This window comes from Watersipora subatra, chromosome 9 (assembly GCF_963576615.1).
Source record: "Watersipora subatra chromosome 9, tzWatSuba1.1, whole genome shotgun sequence".
Classification (NCBI taxonomy): Eukaryota; Metazoa; Bryozoa; class Gymnolaemata; order Cheilostomatida; family Watersiporidae; genus Watersipora; species Watersipora subatra.
In genome coordinates, this window is record NC_088716.1 from 28,751,146 (window position 1) to 28,772,200 (window position 21,055).

At 35.4% G+C, this 21,055-nt stretch overlaps 1 protein-coding gene across 1 annotated transcript; it reads left to right on the forward strand.

The window, feature by feature from the left end:
• Window positions 1-465: 465 nt before the first annotated feature.
• LOC137404380 (rho GTPase-activating protein 20-like) lies at window positions 466-19,715 on the forward strand. The gene is made up of 8 exons (XM_068090579.1): window positions 466-689; window positions 4,177-4,240; window positions 7,223-7,384; window positions 11,029-11,138; window positions 14,113-14,253; window positions 16,653-16,837; window positions 17,815-17,921; window positions 19,020-19,715. The coding sequence occupies exons 1-8, from the start codon at window positions 568-570 to the stop codon at window positions 19,191-19,193; spliced, it is 1,065 nt and encodes a 354-aa protein (XP_067946680.1). The 5' UTR covers window positions 466-567; the 3' UTR covers window positions 19,194-19,715.
• The last annotated feature ends 1,340 nt before the right edge of the window (window positions 19,716-21,055 follow it).

Consider the following 21,055-nt stretch of genomic DNA (forward strand, 5'->3'; position numbering starts at 1 on the left):
GCCGATACAGTGTGTACCAGACCTAAGTCTCAAACCTGTATATCATGATTACAAATACATAGGATATATGAACAACACTCCCATTACAACTTTATCATTGCGCGTTCGGGCTGCCAACTCAATCTGGAATCTTTTAAGATAGAGCCGAGGAGATTGGATAGATAGGCTTAGCAACTTTATTTATGAGATTCAATTAATATAGCCGTACATATATATATTTAATGGATGCATTGCCATAACGCCAAGGGATGGAATGTAAATGAGGAAAGGTTGTATGCGTAGGCACATAAGCATAACCTGAGTCCCACCTATGCCTGGATGCAGTGATTTGCGCTTCCAGCCTCACACAAGCGCCCGCTTCGTTTTACTGACTAATTAGGAGTCAGCATTTACTCTCAATAATCCCGAGTTCTGTCTGGCTTCATTTATTGACTGCCTGACAGATGAGCTGCATCTAGCGGGCCATCTTCACGAGGCGGAGAATAGTTTTCAGCTGTGAAGTACCGTCGAACAAAATCATCAAAAGATGGGCTCTGTGACACACTCAGACTGATTAGCAGATGTTTGATGATGACAAGACGGAATCGATCACGTTCTCTGACAACTAACATGCCTAGTTTGAGAGACATCGCGGTAGATAGCAGCTTGGTCATGCTCGCCTTTCTCAACAATGATCAGCACAAAGATAGGTAAGTTGTGACTGTGAAAACTTGATAAAATCAAACGCAAACAGCTTTTATTAATTGGATAGTTAGGTTTCTGTCAAGAGCACTTCCAATCCGTGTTGAAGTGTGACAAGGAAGTTGGCCTATGTGTGATTCTATGTCGACATCTCGTATTCAGTTTGAGATGCCAACATAACGTGATGGAAAGCTATCTGACTGTATCTCTATCAAAATTATTAATGCTCAAAATCTTATGCTATCTTTCAAATGGATAAGATCTGCCAGTTTGAACACGTGACAGCAGGAGCAGAGAAAATGTATCCACCCTTTCAGTCGTTGTTAATAACAAAACTTTTCATTGCTTTTGCCTGTGAATTGCTCTTGAAAGATTACATGAAAATTGTTAAATTGTTTTCAACAGTTGTAAGTTTCTGCAGAAACTTTTAAACTTTTCAAAAGTTTAAAAAAGAGTGAAGTTGAACATTTAACTATGTATAAGTTAGATATATGAGTTACGGGATATTGTTTTAGTTTTTCAATCCAAATGCATTAATTTCATGAAAGCTTGCAAGATCATCTCAAACTAAATACAAAATTTTCTTCATTTTTTCGATGAATTTTTTAGTTTTATAATTGTTATATTCAGAATTTAGATGTAGATTGATGATTCGCTAAAATAAACCTCTACAAGTGCTACGAGTCGACGTTGAAAGCTGAGATGGAAAATGCTTTCCTCACAAAACGGTTGTCTATTAATCAGCAACTGACATTCGCTTGAAGGCCACCCAAGTTTTTACTATAATAAAAGGCTTATCTGGCCGTCTGTCCGTTCGGAGCTGCACTTCAAGTTTAAAAAAGACTGCTTTCAGTGGGATTCAAACTCATGACTTTGAGCTTGATAAACGAACACTTTACCACGTGTATTGATGAACCACCTTACAGCATTTTGGAATAATTGTGTTGTTAGTTGATACATGTGATGATCTCACACGGCAGACTAGATTGCCAGAGTACTATTCTTTACCACAACAAGGGCGGGGTCTATTCCAAGCCACAATAAGAGTGTTAGGAAGGATTGAACCGTATAGAAATCAAACCCGGATATTCAAATGCTGCCATCTGCGGCACTCGACCATCCTGCTGCATCCTGGAATAATTATGTGCATAGTTACAACACAAGATGATCTCTCACAGCACACTAGACTGCCAATGCTAATTTTTACTATAATAGGAGTCGTGTCTATCTGCCTGCCCAAAGCAACGATTAAAAAAATATAATTGTTTTCAAAAGGATTCAAACTCATGACTTTCAGTTTAGTAAACAGTTACCCCATACCTACATCAACCACTTTGCTACCCCATGCCTACATCAATCACCTGTTACTCCATGCCTACATCAACCACCTGCTACCCCATGCCTACACCAACCACCTTGCTGCCTCATGCCTACATCAACCATCTTGCTACCCCATGCCTGCATCAACCACCTGCTACCCCATGCCTACATCAACCATCTTGCTACCCCATGCCTACATCAACCACCTTGCTACCCCATGTCTACATCAACCATCTTGCTACCCCATGCCTACATCAACCACCTTGCTACCCCATGCCTACATCAACCACCTTGCTACCCCATGCCTACATCAACCACCTTGCTACCCCATGCCCACATCAACCACCTTGCTACCCCATGCCTACATCAACCACCTTGCTACCCCATGCCTACATCAACCACCTTGCTACCCCATGCCTACATCAACTACCTTGCTACTATCTGGTATAATTGTGGAGTTACTTATCACACTTGACGATCTCTCACAAGACTACTAGGGTACTAATAACACTAGTACGCAATACTGCTACAATTAGAATCCTGGCCAGCTACCGCATAACATCTACACGTAAAAGTAGTTGGAATAGTCAGCGTCTGACAGCGCTATGAAAGGGTTAATCACTCCATGGTCAAGTAACTGAATGACTCCACGACCATTGTCATTATAGCTGCCGGTTTTAACTAGCCATTAGCTACCAGTGCTGACGTATCATCCATAGAAAAAAGCATTAACTGAGATATTATAGTAATGGCGCCGTCTAGCATCTGCCAATTCGAACGTATCAATTTCGGGTTCATCTGGTTTATTAACTCATTAAATGTTACATTTTGCGTATTGAAAGAGATTGTTCTTTATTAAATAGGCTTGTGGTAGATACTCTAGCCGCTTGCCAACTGCTAAACAACTGTAAAAACGCAAAAGATGCTGCAGTTGATGCTCAGATTTTGGCAACAAATCACTCAGACAGATGCTGCCGGATGGCATTACATAAAGCTTACAATTATGAAGAATATTCCTTATATTATAATGATGATAATATATAATATGATAGAGACATAGATCTTGTTATCAAGTACATACACTATAATAACATGTTATTCGACCGAGGTTTTGGCAGATGAAATATTGAATTCTGGAATCCTGCAAAAGAGATCTTCACACATTTGAAGACTATTATGCAAACATCGAGAGGCGGCTCTCTCCATAAGTGTTTATACTAGGGAGCTTATCTGCCGAGCAATTGCGTGAGTGAGGGCATGTACATGACTTGGAGCGGTTATTTGTGTCTAATGTATAGCCCAGTAGAGAGCCTTTAGGACTTAGAGAAATATGACATTAACCGTATTTTCATTATAAACAATAAAAAAGACTTTATTTACACATATTTCATAATGATAGGAAAACTCTAAAAATATAGTTTATTGATATTCTCCGAGTGTTGGAGAGCTGATCACAAGCGAGCATAGCTCAAATCACCAACATTTCACTAAAGAGGGATATAGCTCTATGATTATATCTATTATCTCATTAGGCTTTAGGGATGATTTATGCTTGGTTCTCTAAGCAAAGGTAACGCCCACTATTAAAAGACTTGATAGGGATTACTGCACAACCTGTGGTGGTATCAGACGATAAAATGACCAAGAAGATCAATTTATGGACAGAGTTGCTAGAGTCTACTGACTCAGAGTGTCCGGCTGTGACTAGCAGACTAGTTTAAACCCCGGGGAAAGCCACGCGTGGTAGCAGACAATGCATCTTTTATGACACCACAGAGCAAAACTTTTCCTTTTTTATTTATTCTTTTGTGATATCATATAAAAAATATAAAAAAAATATCCACGGAATGCCAAACAAAAGAATATATATAATACATATATTACAATGTATAAATTAAAAAATTAAATGTATTATAATATAATACATATTATGTTATATAATATATTTAACATAATATATTATAGGTATATTATATATAGTATATTATGTTAAATGTAATATGTATAATCTAATACATAAAGTGTAATATTATAATATTACATATAATAATACATGATAAATATAATATATTATATCTAACCTTATTGTATCAACAAATGTGATTAATTTACTGCCTATAATAGGAATAGGTTACATGATAACGAGGAGGAAGTCTTATTTATGAACTGTTGTAGACTGTGCTTTGGTGAACCTCTGAGCCTATCCTTTAAAGGTGATACAATACCAACACAACTATTGGTGAGTAACTTAATTTTATATTTGAACATTCTAGAATAGTTTGTATTCTTGAATTTTGTGAGAAATCTTTGAGGATGCATTACTTGGTGGGTTGGGGTTAGCCTGGGCAAGGCTCTCTCCCACCCCCCAAGAGAACCATACCCAGGCTAGGTTAGGTTGGTTTTGTGAAAACCAAGTCACGCCTCTGGGAACCAAGGCTAATCTTGTTAGTCATGATATTTATGATAGGAATACGATGAAGGTTTAATAGCCATGTTTTATGCTGTCTATAGGATTAGTTATTCCTTTGCTTCCAAAATTAGGAATTACACAAACATGTGTAATACGTTTGATGAACTTGACATTTTTATGCGATGAGTTGAGTCGTCTAATCCAAGCTATATTAGTACATAAGTAATAGTGCATTGCGAGGATGGCAAATGAGGCCCGGCTTGATCTGATCTATAAATAGGCAGCAGTGATTAGCCCAACTGCTGCCTCGCTGACTTGCTGCCTCGCTGACCCGCTACTCTTCAAGCATGATTATCCCGTCTGTACTGATAATTGTCTGTTGAGACTGTTAGACAGTCTAGTCGGTAGTGCGAGGCATCCCGTGCGTCTGTCTGTCTGTCCCGTGCGTCTGTCTGCCGAGTCTACCAGTGCACTTCTCAAGCCTAACAGAATGGATTAAAACCAACAAAACAATTTGCTGCTTTGCTTTCATTTTAGCTTTGGTTTCCATGTCGTAACTCAACCTTAGACATAGATTCTACCCTCACATACACAAGTGTCAAACACACATAGACTCATAGACACATGTTTTAAACTGAAGATATGCAAAACCTTGTCAACGCATGTCTATTGCAAAGACTTATACTAAAAGTATAGATATGTATAAATAAAATGAGAAATAAAAGTATATATCTACTTTAAATATATATTTAAATTTATATATTTAAATATATATATATAAAGCTAGATGATTTTTATCACTAAGTTTTATCATAATTAACCTACTTTTAAATGACATATACATGTATATATAATATATATTGTGGCGGACGTTGCATTTACTTTATTTACTTCTATATGCCTTATACTCTCTTGTCCTTTTAAATATCGTGATTCGTCTCCCCTGTCTGTTGTATATGCTTATTTCTTATTACTCTGTACTTTTTTAATCGGCGATGCCAATAATTATTTAATCATACTTATACTTCTTTTTATATTTTTATTATATTCAGTTTCGACCGTGTGCCATGTTTTTACTTGTTTTTGTACATATCCACCTTCCTTTTATATGGTAGTAAATTGGGTGACTTGGCAAGATGGGCCAGGCTCCCAGTGGAGTTGTGAATGCCTCTGTTGTACATTGATTGTGGTGCTTACAGTCAAATACAAACTTATTCACTTTGAACTCATACAAACTTTCTCTGCCTGAAACAGGGATGGATTGCAGTAGCCAGTTAAGGGAAGGCGCTTGACCTTAACAATATTATATGTATATTATATATACAAATAATATATATATACAATATATATGCTGATTATATGTAGTATATGTTGTTTACACTGTAAAATAAAGGGCTCAATAAATGAGTCAATCAGAGCTGTGTATAAAGTTTATTAAAAGCTACAGATTAAAATCATTACTACTAATAGTTTCATGCAATTGCATGAAACTATTAGTGGTAATGATTTACAGAGCAGATTATATGTATATATACTGCTCTGTTGTAAGCCTGATCATAAAAGCAGCGCATTTTAAGTGGGGTTGCGCTATTGTTTTAATATTTTAGCCCACGAAACAACAGTGAAGTGATGTTTTGTGTGCATAGATTACAAGCATCATGAGCTACAACATGTACATCTCAACTGAAGTCAGCAACACTTAAAACTGCTGCCGCAGCACTCAAAACTGCTGCCACAACACTCAAAACTGCGCCGACAGCGTGTTACCTGTTTCTGATTCACAATTATTTTGATCATGTTACTTTTGAAGTTACAATCAGACATTAGACTTAGTTTCTGCTCACCAAAGGTGAATACTAGTAGCTTTTAGGAAAAGATATAACGTGACAGGAAGTTGTACGTGTTGCAGCATAGCTATGGGCAGTAACTGGTGGCGGATGCGTACTTTATTGATTGTAATATTCCAGACCTGATTAGAAACACAGTTAATCTAATACATGTCCAGATTATTGCCTACAGAATAAGATATACTGTTGTTTTAGAGCCAGTCTTCAAATGCCTTGAGGTTTATCGTCAAGCTCTGCCCACAACATTTCAGACAATAAAAATTTATGGATACTTTCAGAGTTTCTTTAAGCTCTGCCAGAGCGTAATATCAAAATACTTAATAAAATTACAATATTTTAGAGATCTAAGAGACTTAAAAGAAATGTTATACGTGTGTCGTTACTACTGTACATTTCAGAGATACATACATATACATGTGACATACATGTATACCTATTTTTTAATATCTTGTTGTGGTACCATACGTAAAAGATTTTTTAAAAAATTATTATGAATGAAGGTATATGTAGTTAGTTATCCTACGTCATGTTCACAAGGAATTCTATGGCTAAACATAAATTTTATAGATATATAAATATATTATATATATTTATCTAGATATATTATACATTATATATTTATTATATATATTGGTGATAGTAGTTAGTTATCCTACATCATGTTCACTAGTAATTATATGACTAAACATAAATGATATAAAGTACAATTCAAAGCTACAAAAACTCTACACTCTCTGCAATGAGTGGAGTAGTTGCTTAGACTAGAATTCATTTTTCATCAATGCAAATCTGTTTTATGGTGTCCCCCCTGTGCTATGTGGTGGTATGTACGTACCGTACATGTATATACATGTATATGTACAGGTACATGTATATATATGTATGTATATATTTTGTAAAATGAATTTATACTTTTTTTTTGTCTTTCCCGAGTCGATTCGGTAAATCTACCATGTTTGTACAGAGCTTACTGAGATACATGAATGACAACGGCGTCGACATCCCTGATGTCTTCCGACGTCCTGGCAACACAGTCGAACAGAAAAGGCTTATAAAAAAGCTTTCCGAAGGCAAACAAGTGAACTTCTCTGACTACAACTTCTACACAATTGCTTCAGTTTTGAAGGTGGGTCGTAACTTAAAGCACCCGAAACTTTCGTATTAGCTCTAGATTTTTAATAGTCTAGTTCAAAGTCAAGGTGCTTCTTGCTTCAGTATAAGTTGATTGTCTAAATATTTCTGTTAGGAGTTACGACTAGAATGAAATGAAAGTTGATATTCTGCTGAACCGGCCAATTACTACAACAAAAAAACAGGAGATAGAATCAAAAATTTTATAGATTAATCCAGGAAGTGTAGACCAACACAGCATTTTAATACCTTTTTCTATCACATAACAATACAATTTACAAAACTATGTTCTTTAGTTGCTGTGGTTGTTCTGTTATGCTGTCGTTCTAAGCCATGCCCTGATATCTACCAGAGCTTTATATGCGGCAGCAAAAAGCAGGAAGAAGAAATGCTATAATTAACAGAACTGTAAAATATAAATCAAGGCTGAAGTAATCTTAAATATTTTGCTCAGAAAGTATTCGTATGTTTCTATCATTTGCGATTGTTTTTGATGTTTAAGGTGATCTAATATTCAAGATTAAAATCGACAAAACTTCATGGCGATTAAAGCGCTCAGATAAAGTTAAAGTGTGATTATGATAGCTATATATAGTTGCAAAGAGACTGACAACAAAGATGCGTAACGTTGCAACGTGAACACAATAACCGATATCAACCATCGCAACAATAACAACAAATGACGCTATTTTTCACATATTTTTCTTCTGAGTGTTTTACTCGCGATCAAGTTTTATCGATTTTTATTTAGACACATTTTAGCAATCAGGTCACCTTAAACACTTAACAAATTGCAGATGATAGCAAAATATCGATACTTTCTGAAAAAATTTATAAAAAAATTGTCTAAGTTCTGATTGAACATGTACTTTAGGATTTATGATTACTTGCACCTATGACCGCGTCTAACCATAGTTTATTATGAATTAACTGTATGGCTCTATGTATAACAAAGAAAGGGATAATTCACTAAAAACTTTTCGCACCAGATCCTACACCGAGTAAGCTTGGCTGCTAAGTTTCGTTTTTTTTAACTTTCAGTTTACGTAGAATAACAAAACTTTGGTGGCTTTGTGGGTGATAAACTTTTAGTATAATTTCAACGTCTCATGTTGGTTGGACTACTAATTTTTGAGATATCGTCAAAATACTGACGGCATTTCTAACCGATCGAAAAATAAAAAATGGCTGCTACCAGAACATTAGTTTCGAATGACACATGTATTAAAATTTTTAGTAATGAAGGATAAAAAATAGACAAAGCTAGAAAGCTTCTTATCATCAAGAGCTTTATACTTGAACATATTGTTTGTCTACTCATAACAAATATACACACTCTATCAGACTCAGTGTACTACAATCATTATCCTTCTTCAGCTATCTCTAGAATATCAGTTCTTTGAAAGAATGCAAAATAAATTATTTACTCCGTTTGATTTCAGTTTTTTTGTATTGAGTTTGGAAAGCTAAGAGACAAGCTTTGATACTCCATCTAGTACAGTGGTTCCCAAATGGTGGGGAATTCCCCCCAAAGGAGGAAATTTTCATTTTAAGGGAAAATTCTGGCCTTTATTTATAAATTTTTGCAGATACAATGTATTTGCAAAGCTGTGCATTATAGTTACATGCTGCATATTGTTGTTTGTTGTTAATAAACTGGGTGTTTAGTACATTGTGTACTGTCTTTTCATTCATAGTTTCATCATACTTTCTATAACTTTGGGGATTTTCCTTTTCTTTGTCACCAATAATATGCTGACCAGACCTTTATAAAGATAGTTAAACTACTAAATGCTGTGATACTTAATATTTGGTGCTGTGGAATACAGAAATGACAAAGTTTGAAGAAGTATGCAGATTGAAAGCAATACGAAGCCTGATAGAACAGGGGGAATAAAGTTTCCGTAGTCTGGAAAGGGGGAATCCAGCGAACCTAATTGGGAACCCCTGATCTAGTGCAATCGAGTTAACTATAGTTCACATTATAGTTCACGTCTCTTATTATAGTAAAGACTAGTACTCTATTAGTTTAGTTTACCGTAGAGATTGTCAGGTGTAATAACTGTACGTACAATCAATCAAATACGACAGTTGGTGGTCGGCTGGCACATTTGTTATAATGTCGGGCCACCATGCTAAAAGTCGGCGGTTCGAATCCTTAATAATGCAATCTGGTTATTCCAACTTTCAAAAATGGCTTCGAACAGCCAAACATGGCTCTTGTTAGTCATTATAGTAAAGACCCTGTAGGCTTTGATAAACAACAGAAATGTTTGGTCACAAGTCCAGCTTGTAGTCTCATAGCTTGCTTTTTATAAGTTTGAAGTATTGTTGAATTAATGTCGGGTTCACCCCCCCCCCCCTTACGTGTCATGTAAGATAAAACAGTAGGTATTGAGACATTCACTATGCACTGAGGTGCTGACAGTAAGTTTCATACTAGTGAGGAAGTAGTGATCAGTACAAGACTGTAAAACTAGATTAAAATACTAAAAGTCTGGGTAAACTTGATAAGTAGCCAGGTTACCTCAACATATAAGAAAAAGTGGCTTAGGAATGCATGAAATAGATACCATGTGTCTTTATGCATCGAGTTATTCATTGCAAACATATTAACTTATGAGCTGTTTGTCGGAACTCACATACGGTGCTTTTATGAAAAACTCATGTGATCAAGTGAGTTCTTTATTTTATAGGCTATCATGGGACAAAACTAGCATTATATGTTGGTTACTCTATGCTGTGCCCTAGCTTTATGCTGTCACTGAAAATGAGACAACTCCAACTTTTAAAATATTCAACTCTTACACTACCAATGGTCTAAACTCTAAAGTCTATCTGTATACTTTCTATCATTGAGTTATTGTGTTTTGCCAGTCTCTATCATTCACCTCGACAGCATTATTAGTCAGCGCTCATTATTCTTCTGATTAAAATAATGGTGGTAGAAAAGGAAGTCTAATTGACTTGTATGAGCGTTAGTATCGTCATTTCACAACAATAAGTCAATCCATCGTACATCCATTGTACATCCCTAGACCAGAGCTGATAACGTTGAAAGGAAATGGCTACTTTGCCAAAAATGTCGATGAGTCAGATAGTGTTGGCTTAACTTATTCTGCATGAGGCTAGACCATGTATGCATGTAATAATAGCGGAAGACTAGAACGTGATGTATGTAGGTTTAGGGAAAGTCTAGAACTTGACGTTTGTATGTATATATGTATAAAGAGTGTCTGAACATGATGTATGTATAGGCAGAGGCTAGAACATGATGTATATGGAACATGTTGTATAGGTTTTCCCCTATATGGACATATAGAGGAAAACTAGAACATTAGGTATGTGTGTATCGTGGGGGTCTGAATATGGTGTACGTATGTATGTATGTATATATGTATAGTGTGAGTCTGAATATGATGTATGTATCGTGGGAGGGAGTCCGAACATTATGCACGTATAATGCATGCCTACATTTACTATAAAATTTTATATAAAGCTTGGCATGGTAGAAGTATGTAATTGACATGCCTTTGCCATGACCCGTCTTCTAATAAAACTATATTGTTGTAAACAATGTTGTCAACACTTCATGTTGACAACACTAGAAGTTAATGTTGTTATTTTGTACCTCTTTAGCGATTTCTTCTTTGCATTCCCGGCGGCATCTTGGGGGAGGAGTTAGAGACCAAAGCACTGACAGTTTTATACATAGAGAACACAGTACAGAAACTGGAAACTCTCAATGAGTAAGCGAAATTTCCATTTGCATCATGTTACCTGATGTCATGATGTCACCTGATGTCATGATGTCACCTGATGTCATGATGTCACCTGATACAAAAAATGCAAGATCCAGAATTTCAATGCTGTCTCACATCACACATGTAGTTTCCTGTATTCGATTTCCTCAGAGTACTATTGCGTTGTACATATCATACTGGAATGCCAACATATGCTCACACTACCATGTCAACTTATTACCACATCTCCACATTAATGGGTTATTAACATAGGATCATACGACTATCCCACCGTAAAGGTTGACTTGCAACAAAATTCACATTACAGTTATTTGAGATGAAAAGATTCACCATGTCTTACTCTGTTGTGTTGTAGGTGCAAAATATGTGGAAAGGTGATTACAAGCTCTTAAAAGCTAAAAAACGAACAGTTAATCACAGCAACACAAGACCGCCGTAGTTTGGATTCGCTTTACAAAACGCCTCAAATGTGACGTAATTGTGGTAGATGGTTTCTGTTTATACTTTCATGCAATCTCATTCGTCGAAATATTTTCACAAATATACTTCACGCATTCATTAAAACTATGTCTATTGTTCTTACGCGTCTATTTTTTCGTCATCGTAATGCTGTCACTTTTAGCAGTGATATCCTATAACTTACCGTAAAAATTTGTTTAATTTTGTAGCCTTAGCTTGAAGGAGTACATATCATTGTCTGATAATCATGACGAGCCTGTTGAGCACCTGTGATAATCAAAAGTGCTGCAGAAATGATTTGCGAAGTATTGGGTCACATGATTAGATTACGACTTGCCGATTAGTTTAAGCCGAAACAAAACTGTAAAGTAGCGAGCATCTATATTTGATACGGGGTCTTCAGTAAAACCCGAAGTGTTTGTCATAAACTAGTGCTACGACAAGTTTTATATCAAGCTTTCTATTAGCCTTTCAATTCACGAAAGAACAACATGTGACAAGACAAAAACCAAATTTCATGACTACGTCATCGAAATAAAGAGATTCCAATCTATGGCGGCTTTTTGTTTTTGAGCTTTTAAGAGCTTGTAATCACATTTCCACATATTTGGCACCTACAATACAACAGAGTAAGACATGGTGAATCTTTTGATACCAAATAACTGTAATGTGAATTTTATTGCAAGTCAACCTTTAACAGCGTATCTCCATATTAACAAGCGTGTTCATTCTGTAGAAGATCATACATATCATGCAGTAGCTATCAGTTTCGCACTTGAATGTCATATCATATTACGCTAATTAACCTCTTTTATCTAGTCATGACTAGGTTTCCATTGAGCGGATGACGAAGATTTGGAGTTGTGCACACGTGGTGTTACTGTGATGAGTGGTTAAATTCGCTTGCTGCAGATTAACGTCAGCGCTTTGTTAAAAAACTAAAGAAATTATACGCCAGAAGTCATAGCGGCACAATAGTGTCTCACTTAGGAGCACGCTGTCTTGAAGGGTGGAAATGTGAACGTGAAATTTTCCTGCGCATCATTCGCAATCATGAAATATTTGATAAAAATTTGCAAGTACTAAAATTTGCTTGACTTGCGGGTTTTCGCTGTTTCCAACTTGCTGATGATGCAAACTTGCAGATTGACTGTGTCAAGAAAACCTAGGGCATGAATCCACATCTTAAACTATTACCTCAAGATCAACTGGTTCAGCATAGCTACATAAAGGTTCCAATATGGAGGTCTAGAAACATTCCCCGTCAAGATATCTTCATTGTGAACATTTGCTTTCTCAAGTTAATGTAAAATGAACATCACCAAAGGTCTAACTTAAGAAAATAGAATAATGCAGCTATTGTCTGCAAGTACAAGATAAAACATTTCATTAAATCGACCTTTTTGACACAATTACATATTTAATGAATCGTAAACCAGTAAAAAGTGCAATGCCTAAAACCTCTAACCAATCAAGTACCTGTGACAAGTACAATACCTAACACCTCCAACCAATCATGTCACGGTAAAGAGTGCAATGCCTAAAACCTCCAACCAATCATGTATCTGTAAAGAGTACCTAACACTTCCAACCAATCAAGTACCTGTGAAGAGTACAATACCTAACACCTTCAACCAATCATGTACCAGTGAAGCATACAACCCCTAACACTTTCAACCAATCATGTATCTGTGATGAATGCAATACCTAAGACCTCTAACCAATTGTAAGCTAGTAAAAAGTACAATGTAGAACACCTTCAAGCAATCATGTACCTTTGAAGAGTACAAAGTAGAACACCTCCAATCCATTGTTTATCGGTTAACGAATTGGCTTAACGCATTCCTTAGCATGGCTAAGGAATGCGGCAGCAAGCTATATCATCCAAGCAGCGACTCATTACAAAGGACTCCTCATTATCCCAGTGAGATTGCGCAAATGAGACAAGATGTTTGCATTGTTCTTTTATCAATCTCTTAAGACTCTTAATGCTAATCAATCTCCTGATTAGCGTTAAGAGTCAAACTAAATGCACATCTCATCACAATATAAGATTTTTCCCCGAATAAATTAGCTGTCAATTATTAGCTCTAGTCATGGAGAATCCTCACTGATGAGATGAAGCAATTTATTTATGACTTTTGCTTGAGGCTGCTGCCACTGATGCTGCTCAACCCTAAGTGATTATTTGTCAACTATGTGCACTGTAAGTCATCAACTATGTGCATTATAAGTCATCAACTATGTGCACTGTAAGTCATCAACTATGTGCACTGTAAACTAAAAACATCACCGAGCAAACGCAGATATATTAGGAAACATTGCAGCTGCAAAACTTTGGTGAAATAAAAAAATAGTTATAAATGAAACAAGACATTTATCCTAGAGATGCATCCAATATTGAATAGTATATTTATAAAGTTATGAAGATAAGAAATCGTTACTCCTGCACCAAAGAAATCTATACGAAAAGGTAAACTATCATCATTTGTTTTTGCAGTGTCATCAGCTGTCTCCCGACATCTGTGCAAAACTTCCTCACACTCCTTTTTGGTCTGTGGTATCGTGTGGCGCAAAGGGAACACATTCACCAGATGTCAGCTGAGGCAATGGCAAAGAGTGTGACAGGCAGCATATTTGTGTAAGTGATAAGAACACCTTTAGATTATATCAGATGATTATCGAACTGTTGGATGGGCTTAAACAGTTGCCAAGGTACCCATCGCGTTCATTTTATTTATACAGCAATAGACTGGCTTATGAAAATCACTTGCACACCGACATAAACCTCTCCTAAAGTGCCATAGATATGAATAAATATGATGCCACGCATTGTCACTCGTCATAGAGGCATGCCAACGCATGTCCGAGATGTTAGGTGAAATATTTGACAACAGTAGGGATGTGGTGATCATAACCTGATAGGTAGATATTAACTTTTAAATGTAGCCGTTTGTAGCAAATCAGACCATAAAACCAAAAATAGTAACGTAAATTATGCTTGTTGAATGAAGAGCTCTTTTTGCATAACACGATTCTATAATGTGGATTGGCAAGGCCTTGGTGTCTGGTATAAGGTGTAGTGGTTTCTTTAGGGAAGTAGGAATATTATAAATAGTCGGGCAGATTGGAAATATGATCTGAGTATTTTTGACAGCAAATACTCAGATCTACAGAGAATACAGTGATTCTGAACCTTTTCACCAATAAAGCATTCGAGTTGTCAGTTCTATTGGTGTCTGGTATAAGGTGTAGTGGTTTTTATAGAGAAGTAGGAATATAATGAATAATCGGGCAGATTGGAGATACTGAGTACTGAGTATTCTGGACAGCAAATATTTAATACAGTGAAACCTCGGTTCTCGAATGCTTCGGTTCTCGACCAAAAACTTGAGATTTGTTCGTCTCGGATCTCGAACATAAATTCGGTTCTCGACCAAACCGGACCATGCGCATTAGAATTAGACGTTCGGAACGGCTCCGGAAACAGCATGGAAATATTCATTAACAAAGGGAGAAGCAAATAATGTTTCATAAATTCTTTACAAAAGGAAGAAACCATTGACCGAAGAGATTTGCTAGGGAGACAACTCTTCTAGTCGAGTTACCCTAAATTGTTTTGGAGGAGGATTCTCCTTCAAATATTTGAGGTAAACGTGCCATTGTTGTTTATATTTTCTTTTTCACACAATTTTTGATGTAACTGATCTTAAGTAGTATACATTACAGTTTATAGTGTAAAATGTTAAAAAAATACTTTACCAAAGTTGTTCTCCGCTTGGAGCATATTAAAATATACATAACACATATATCAATTCTAATGTGAATAATTGTTTCGAATCTCGAACAACTCTATTTTCGAACAACTTTCTGGAACGGATTATGTTCGAGAACTGACGTTCCACTGTAACCCATTTAGCTCCTCAGCATTAAGGGCATTTAGACATTGGTCGTAACTGTCCATATCAGGTAGCATAACCCTAAAGCATAATTTTTTGAAAGCGTTATAATTTTTCTTTATCAGTTTTTGATACGAAGGATACCAGCTTGGAGCAGTATATGACAAAATGGTAAAAGAGTAATGGGCCCTTTTGTTTTAAAAACTAATAAAAATTGCATTTTATTAGTTGCTATCATGTGATCACTGTCATGAAAGTCATTGCTTTGAAACCACGGCTCACGCGTAGTCACTCCACCAACATTCGCTGTTTTACCACATTCTGTAAAGAGCTATAGATACAGTTTTACCACATCCTGTAAAGAACTATATATACAGTTAAAACATACTGTAAAGAACTATATATACAGTTTTAACATTGCAAACAAGATGAACAATCATAACAATGCTAACAGATTTGAACAGTGAATAATGTGAAGCAATTAGTATTTACTAAGAGTAGCTGCAGGTAACTCATAGAAAGGCTGGTACCTCAGCCTCGAACTAGCCTAGATATTCTATCAACAACTATAAACAATCGGAAAAACTAACTATTTATAGTAAGTCATAAAGTCTTAATTAAGCTCTTGATACAGATAAAACACTCAAGGTTATTCCACTCACTTCCCTCTACATAATTGCTCGGCGAATATAACACGTGGAAATGGCAAAGGAGACCATAGTGATCTTGTTATCTCAACGACGCCACTTTAGTGTATCAAACTTTAACAGTGATTGCTGACTTTGTTGACTTCGCTGACTTTGCAGATTTAAACAGGAAAAACAATCGAGAGTAAACTTCGAAGCACAAGTTTTTATGTAGAGGCCAGATGGCTACTGTCATCAATATCTGTATTCAGATTTCAGAAAAGAAATTGATGAGCGACTTTTCAAACAGTAGTACAGTGTAGTGTTTTGACAGCAGCAGACAAATAGCTATAAGTTTTTATCACCGAAACCAATTTATTCGCCAATCTACTTGTCAACAACATTATGTGTAGCCATAGGAGTTGTTGTAACATGAATTTAGATTAGCAGCGTTATTTCATGTAACAGATTAGCTATATTTAGCCTTTAATTAAATTGCACTTTTTATATTTTAGTAATACTACCAGCGATCCAAGGCTAGTAAAAAATGCTGCCAAGGTGATGGAAATTATGATAGAAAATTTTACCTGCCCTCTTTTATTTGGATATAGCAATCTACAATTTTTTTCTGATGAGACGTTTCATGGAGAACACAATGAAATTTGCTCCCTTGACCAGCAGCTAGCTGAGCAAGTACAAGGTCAGAAATGAATCATAACTTTCAGGTTTAATCTTCTTTTATACATCTTGACAATTAAAATATTTTAAGATTTTAGTTTATCTCCAAATTTTACCACTTCAGAGCTTTTATGTATTGCATGACAATTTCTGTTTATTCATTAGCTCTACTCTTATATTGATTTTTACTTGGTGAGATTTATCACTTCTTTAGATATTCTTGAGAAGACAACTCTTAATTATAACACACAGGTTAAAATGAGGAATTGTTTGGCTAAGGTCATTTTGTAAAATGAGTTAAATATAACCAAAGTTTTTAAAATTGTGATTTCTGTTAATTTAAAGTTTAATGCATTTGTTTTGCAGTTCTCTTTTACTATACAAAAAACTTACGTAATATATAATAATTGTATTATAATATAAAAGTAAGTTATCACATGATGAGAGCATATCTATATCTGTTTGAAATAAATTGGTAGTAGCTGACTAACAGTTAAGGTTCTTTATATTTTATACTATATTAAAGTAATATAAATATATATTCTATTTATAGTATTTATATTACATATACTGAAGTAATATGTAATATTTATTATATAAAATATAATAAAAAGAATATAAAAAAGTATAAAAAATACATATTGACGATTTAGACTAAAAATAAAGCGCTCAATGTGTTGTTTTCTATCTTATCTATATTATACATACAATATACATATATATATAATATTTATAATATACATTTATATTTATATATACAGTATATATATTAGGTTGAATCCAGTTCAAAGCAGCTGTACAGAATCAGTGGTGCAGGTTATGAGGTCAAGAATTTCACTAGATTAGCTCTGATTTCCAAATCAATAGATACAATCAATAGATCAATAGATACAATTCAATATGTTTTCTATATCTTAACAAACTCAATACCTCTAACTGTTGTGTTAGGGCCTTAGCAAACAAGCGTACAATAAAATGGATGATATGTTGACTATTTAGGACAGCAAGAGAAAGTCTGCAATAAGACATCTGACCGTCCCGTCAAATCAGCAACCCTTCCTCATATTGATGAAATAAAGCTGAGACAATTAGACAGACTCAAGCGGGTAGGTAACCTTAGCTTAAACTTTATTTTGTCTATTGGGGTGCCTTTTTGCTTTTTCATCCTGGCTTTGGTGTAACATAGCGATACCAGCATAATGCAATAAAAACTAAGTTTATATTAGTCAACAAAATTGAGCAAATTTTTGACATCATGAATACTAGCTGTGCTACCCGGCGTTGCCCAAGTATTAAAAATCAGCTTATAAGCAATGAGAGATAATGAGAGTTGCCTGGCACTTACTGTTAGCTTGGTACATTGCCAATGGCTAATTTGAGTAAGCTTACTAATAAGAGCTACCCATTCTCATGAATTTGTGTCGTGATTTGTAGCGTATTTGCTCTAATATAACAACATATATCGCCCAAAGAATCCATCAAGTTAGTGTCACAGAATTGGTAAGGTGATGGACCGGCAATCTAGATGGTCCGAGATCAAATCTTCTGCGATACGGATTCGCTATTCCAAGATTTTAATAGTTTCAGCTGGAACTACACCCACACATAAACTTTGAGAAATATATACATGTATGTAACTGTATGATTGTAAACTGGTAACCTTGGGAGTGTTAGTAGCATCTCAATATTTCATTGGCAAGTTTTTACTGTCAATCCTAGCGAAAACAAGAGTACCCAATAAATAGTGTATATTTCTTAAGAATACTTTTGGTGGCAGACGGAGTGTCTACAAACCTTACTTATTAAATATATAGAGTATGTATAGTCTGAGATAGTAAAGTGAGTTTACGCTATAAATAGCAAAGAAGATGAAAATAATTGCTAGGTGGTCCCATAACTATAATCACCATGAATGTACAAGTAAATTTTGTAGAAAGCAAAATTCCATATTTATTTTTCATTAATTATAAAACTCCCCAAGTATGTTTGCACAAGTTTAAAGTGAAGTATTAGATGACTATTTCAAGTCACGCTGATAGAGATTCTTCTGCACTTCTGACATCGTACAAACGATAAGCTTCTTTACTACAAAGTTTTATTTTATTTTTAAGCAACAGAAGAAACTTTGGCTATCTGACACAAAGTACAGGTTTTGCTAAATTTCATAGAGCAACGATTCAAGAATTACTTGTATCTATTTGCAGAGAACGGCATGGTTCTTGTCTAATAACAGATCCACAGAAAATTCACCAAAAGCAGCAAGAATTCAGCACAGTTCAAAGGCATACAAAACTCGACAAACAATTGATGTCATCCCGCATCCACGAAAGGACACAGAAAGTGATAATTCTACAGACACTGAAGATGACAAAACATAGTTTTATGAGTGCATATAATATATTTAAATATATTACATATATATTATGTATATCATATAATGAGCACAGCTATTATTATGTTTAGTCTATAAATCTAACTTGTTAACTCTATGAGAGTAGCCTACAACGCTAAGAATAAATATGTTGTTAACTCTATTAATATTTTACATGTCATAGCTCTATGAATCTGCCTTCTAGTAGTAGTTTAGTTAATGCAAATGAGAGAAGCATTATCTATGCCATTAGCTCAATATGTAGTAGATGTACTTATAATACTATCTTGAGATATGCCATTGATAAAACTAGTGCAAACCTCAATATCAACATTTATTATTTAACATTACGTGATGCAAACGGTATGAACGTACTTCCAATGCTAGTCTCAGCCCTGTAGGCTTTATAACCAACTACTGGTATATTCATTGCTATGATACTATAACCTACCAAGTTTAACACTTTTTTAAAACTATAAATGGGATTTTACATTGAACACATGCGAATATCTTGCACTTACGACAAATATACTGCACTGATGATCTATCCTTGCTCTCTGATAAAACCGATGCTTTAGGTTTCTGGGACAGAAGTCACAACTTGCCCTGACTGCAAGGGGTAGGATTTATGTCTACAGGTCAAGGTCATATTTCATATTAATGCATTTTACTTTGACAAAAATGTGCTATGTGATGCACAGTCAGGCAGAAATTATATCACACAACAGACTTTATCTCGTATGGACAGAAGTTGTCACTAACACTGAACCTCAGAATTCACATTGACGCACAACGGGTGCATTGACCTGCAGGAATACAAACTGCTAGACAGATAGTACCAAAACTCTATTGTAGCATAATTTCTCTTTCACCCTATATGCAGAGGAGACAATTAAAACCATTACCCAAAGGTTAAAATTCTCTTGTACCGTACTTCACAGCTTATGAATAACACTTGTACACAGATAAGACAACTCCCAGATACTCAAAGTGATTAAAAATTAAAACCAATTTCTATAACTTAGCTCTAGAAGAACTGCAGCACATAGGTAAATATACATGCTCTGGTAGATAGGTACACAAACAAATTGTTCGTACAAACAAATCCTGTTAGGTCCAATACACCTTCACATAGGGCAGGGGTCAGCAACCTGTGGCTCCGGAGCCGCATCCGGAGCCGCTCCCTCTGACTTTGGAATTTCCTCCTTTTTTTCCCATATGCCAAGTAATTCATAAAAATATAGAAGTTTTATCACTAAATTTTGTAATATAATTTAAAAAATTGTAATTATGGTGATAAATCAAACATTGTCGCTTGTCATGCGTCATTATTTATGAGCCAAGAAAACCGTCAAATTTACACCAGCCGGCACGACACTTCATGATTTTTTTACCCCAGGGAGGCAAACTATGGCAAATACTAAGAAAAAAAGTGGCAGAGAAAAATAGAACATTTAATCCTACATAAGCTGATTCGTTTGCTTTCACTGCTGATGAGATAGTTCACCGGTTTGCTTAATATGTAATGAAAAATTTGCAAACAACAAAAAGTCAAATGTCGCAAGACACTTTTAAAATAGACATGTAGCCTTTGGTCAAAAATATTCAGAGGGAGATAAGAGAAAAAGGCTGTTTCGGTACTGATGCATAAGGCTAATTTGAGCAAAAATCATTTCAAGAAGTGAAGTCAGCAAATTCAGCTACATATGCTAGTTTTGTGGCCGCTCAAGAAACAGTCAGGCATGGAAAGCCGTTCACCGACGGAGAATATATAAAAGAATCGTTCATTAAGATTTCTAAGCATCTGTTCACAGACTTTAAAAATAAAACTGAAATTGTGATCCAGGAGCAGAAATCACATTAACCAAG

Coding starts and splice junctions, on each gene's coding strand:
- LOC137404380 (XM_068090579.1), top strand. CDS start 568: ATGATGACAAGACGGAATCGATCACGTTCTCTGACAACTAACATGCCT. Junction 690..4,176: donor AATGATCAGCACAAAGATAG/GTAAGTTGTGAC, acceptor GAACTGTTGTAG/ACTGTGCTTTGGTGAACCTC. Junction 7,385..11,028: donor CAATTGCTTCAGTTTTGAAG/GTGGGTCGTAAC, acceptor GTACCTCTTTAG/CGATTTCTTCTTTGCATTCC.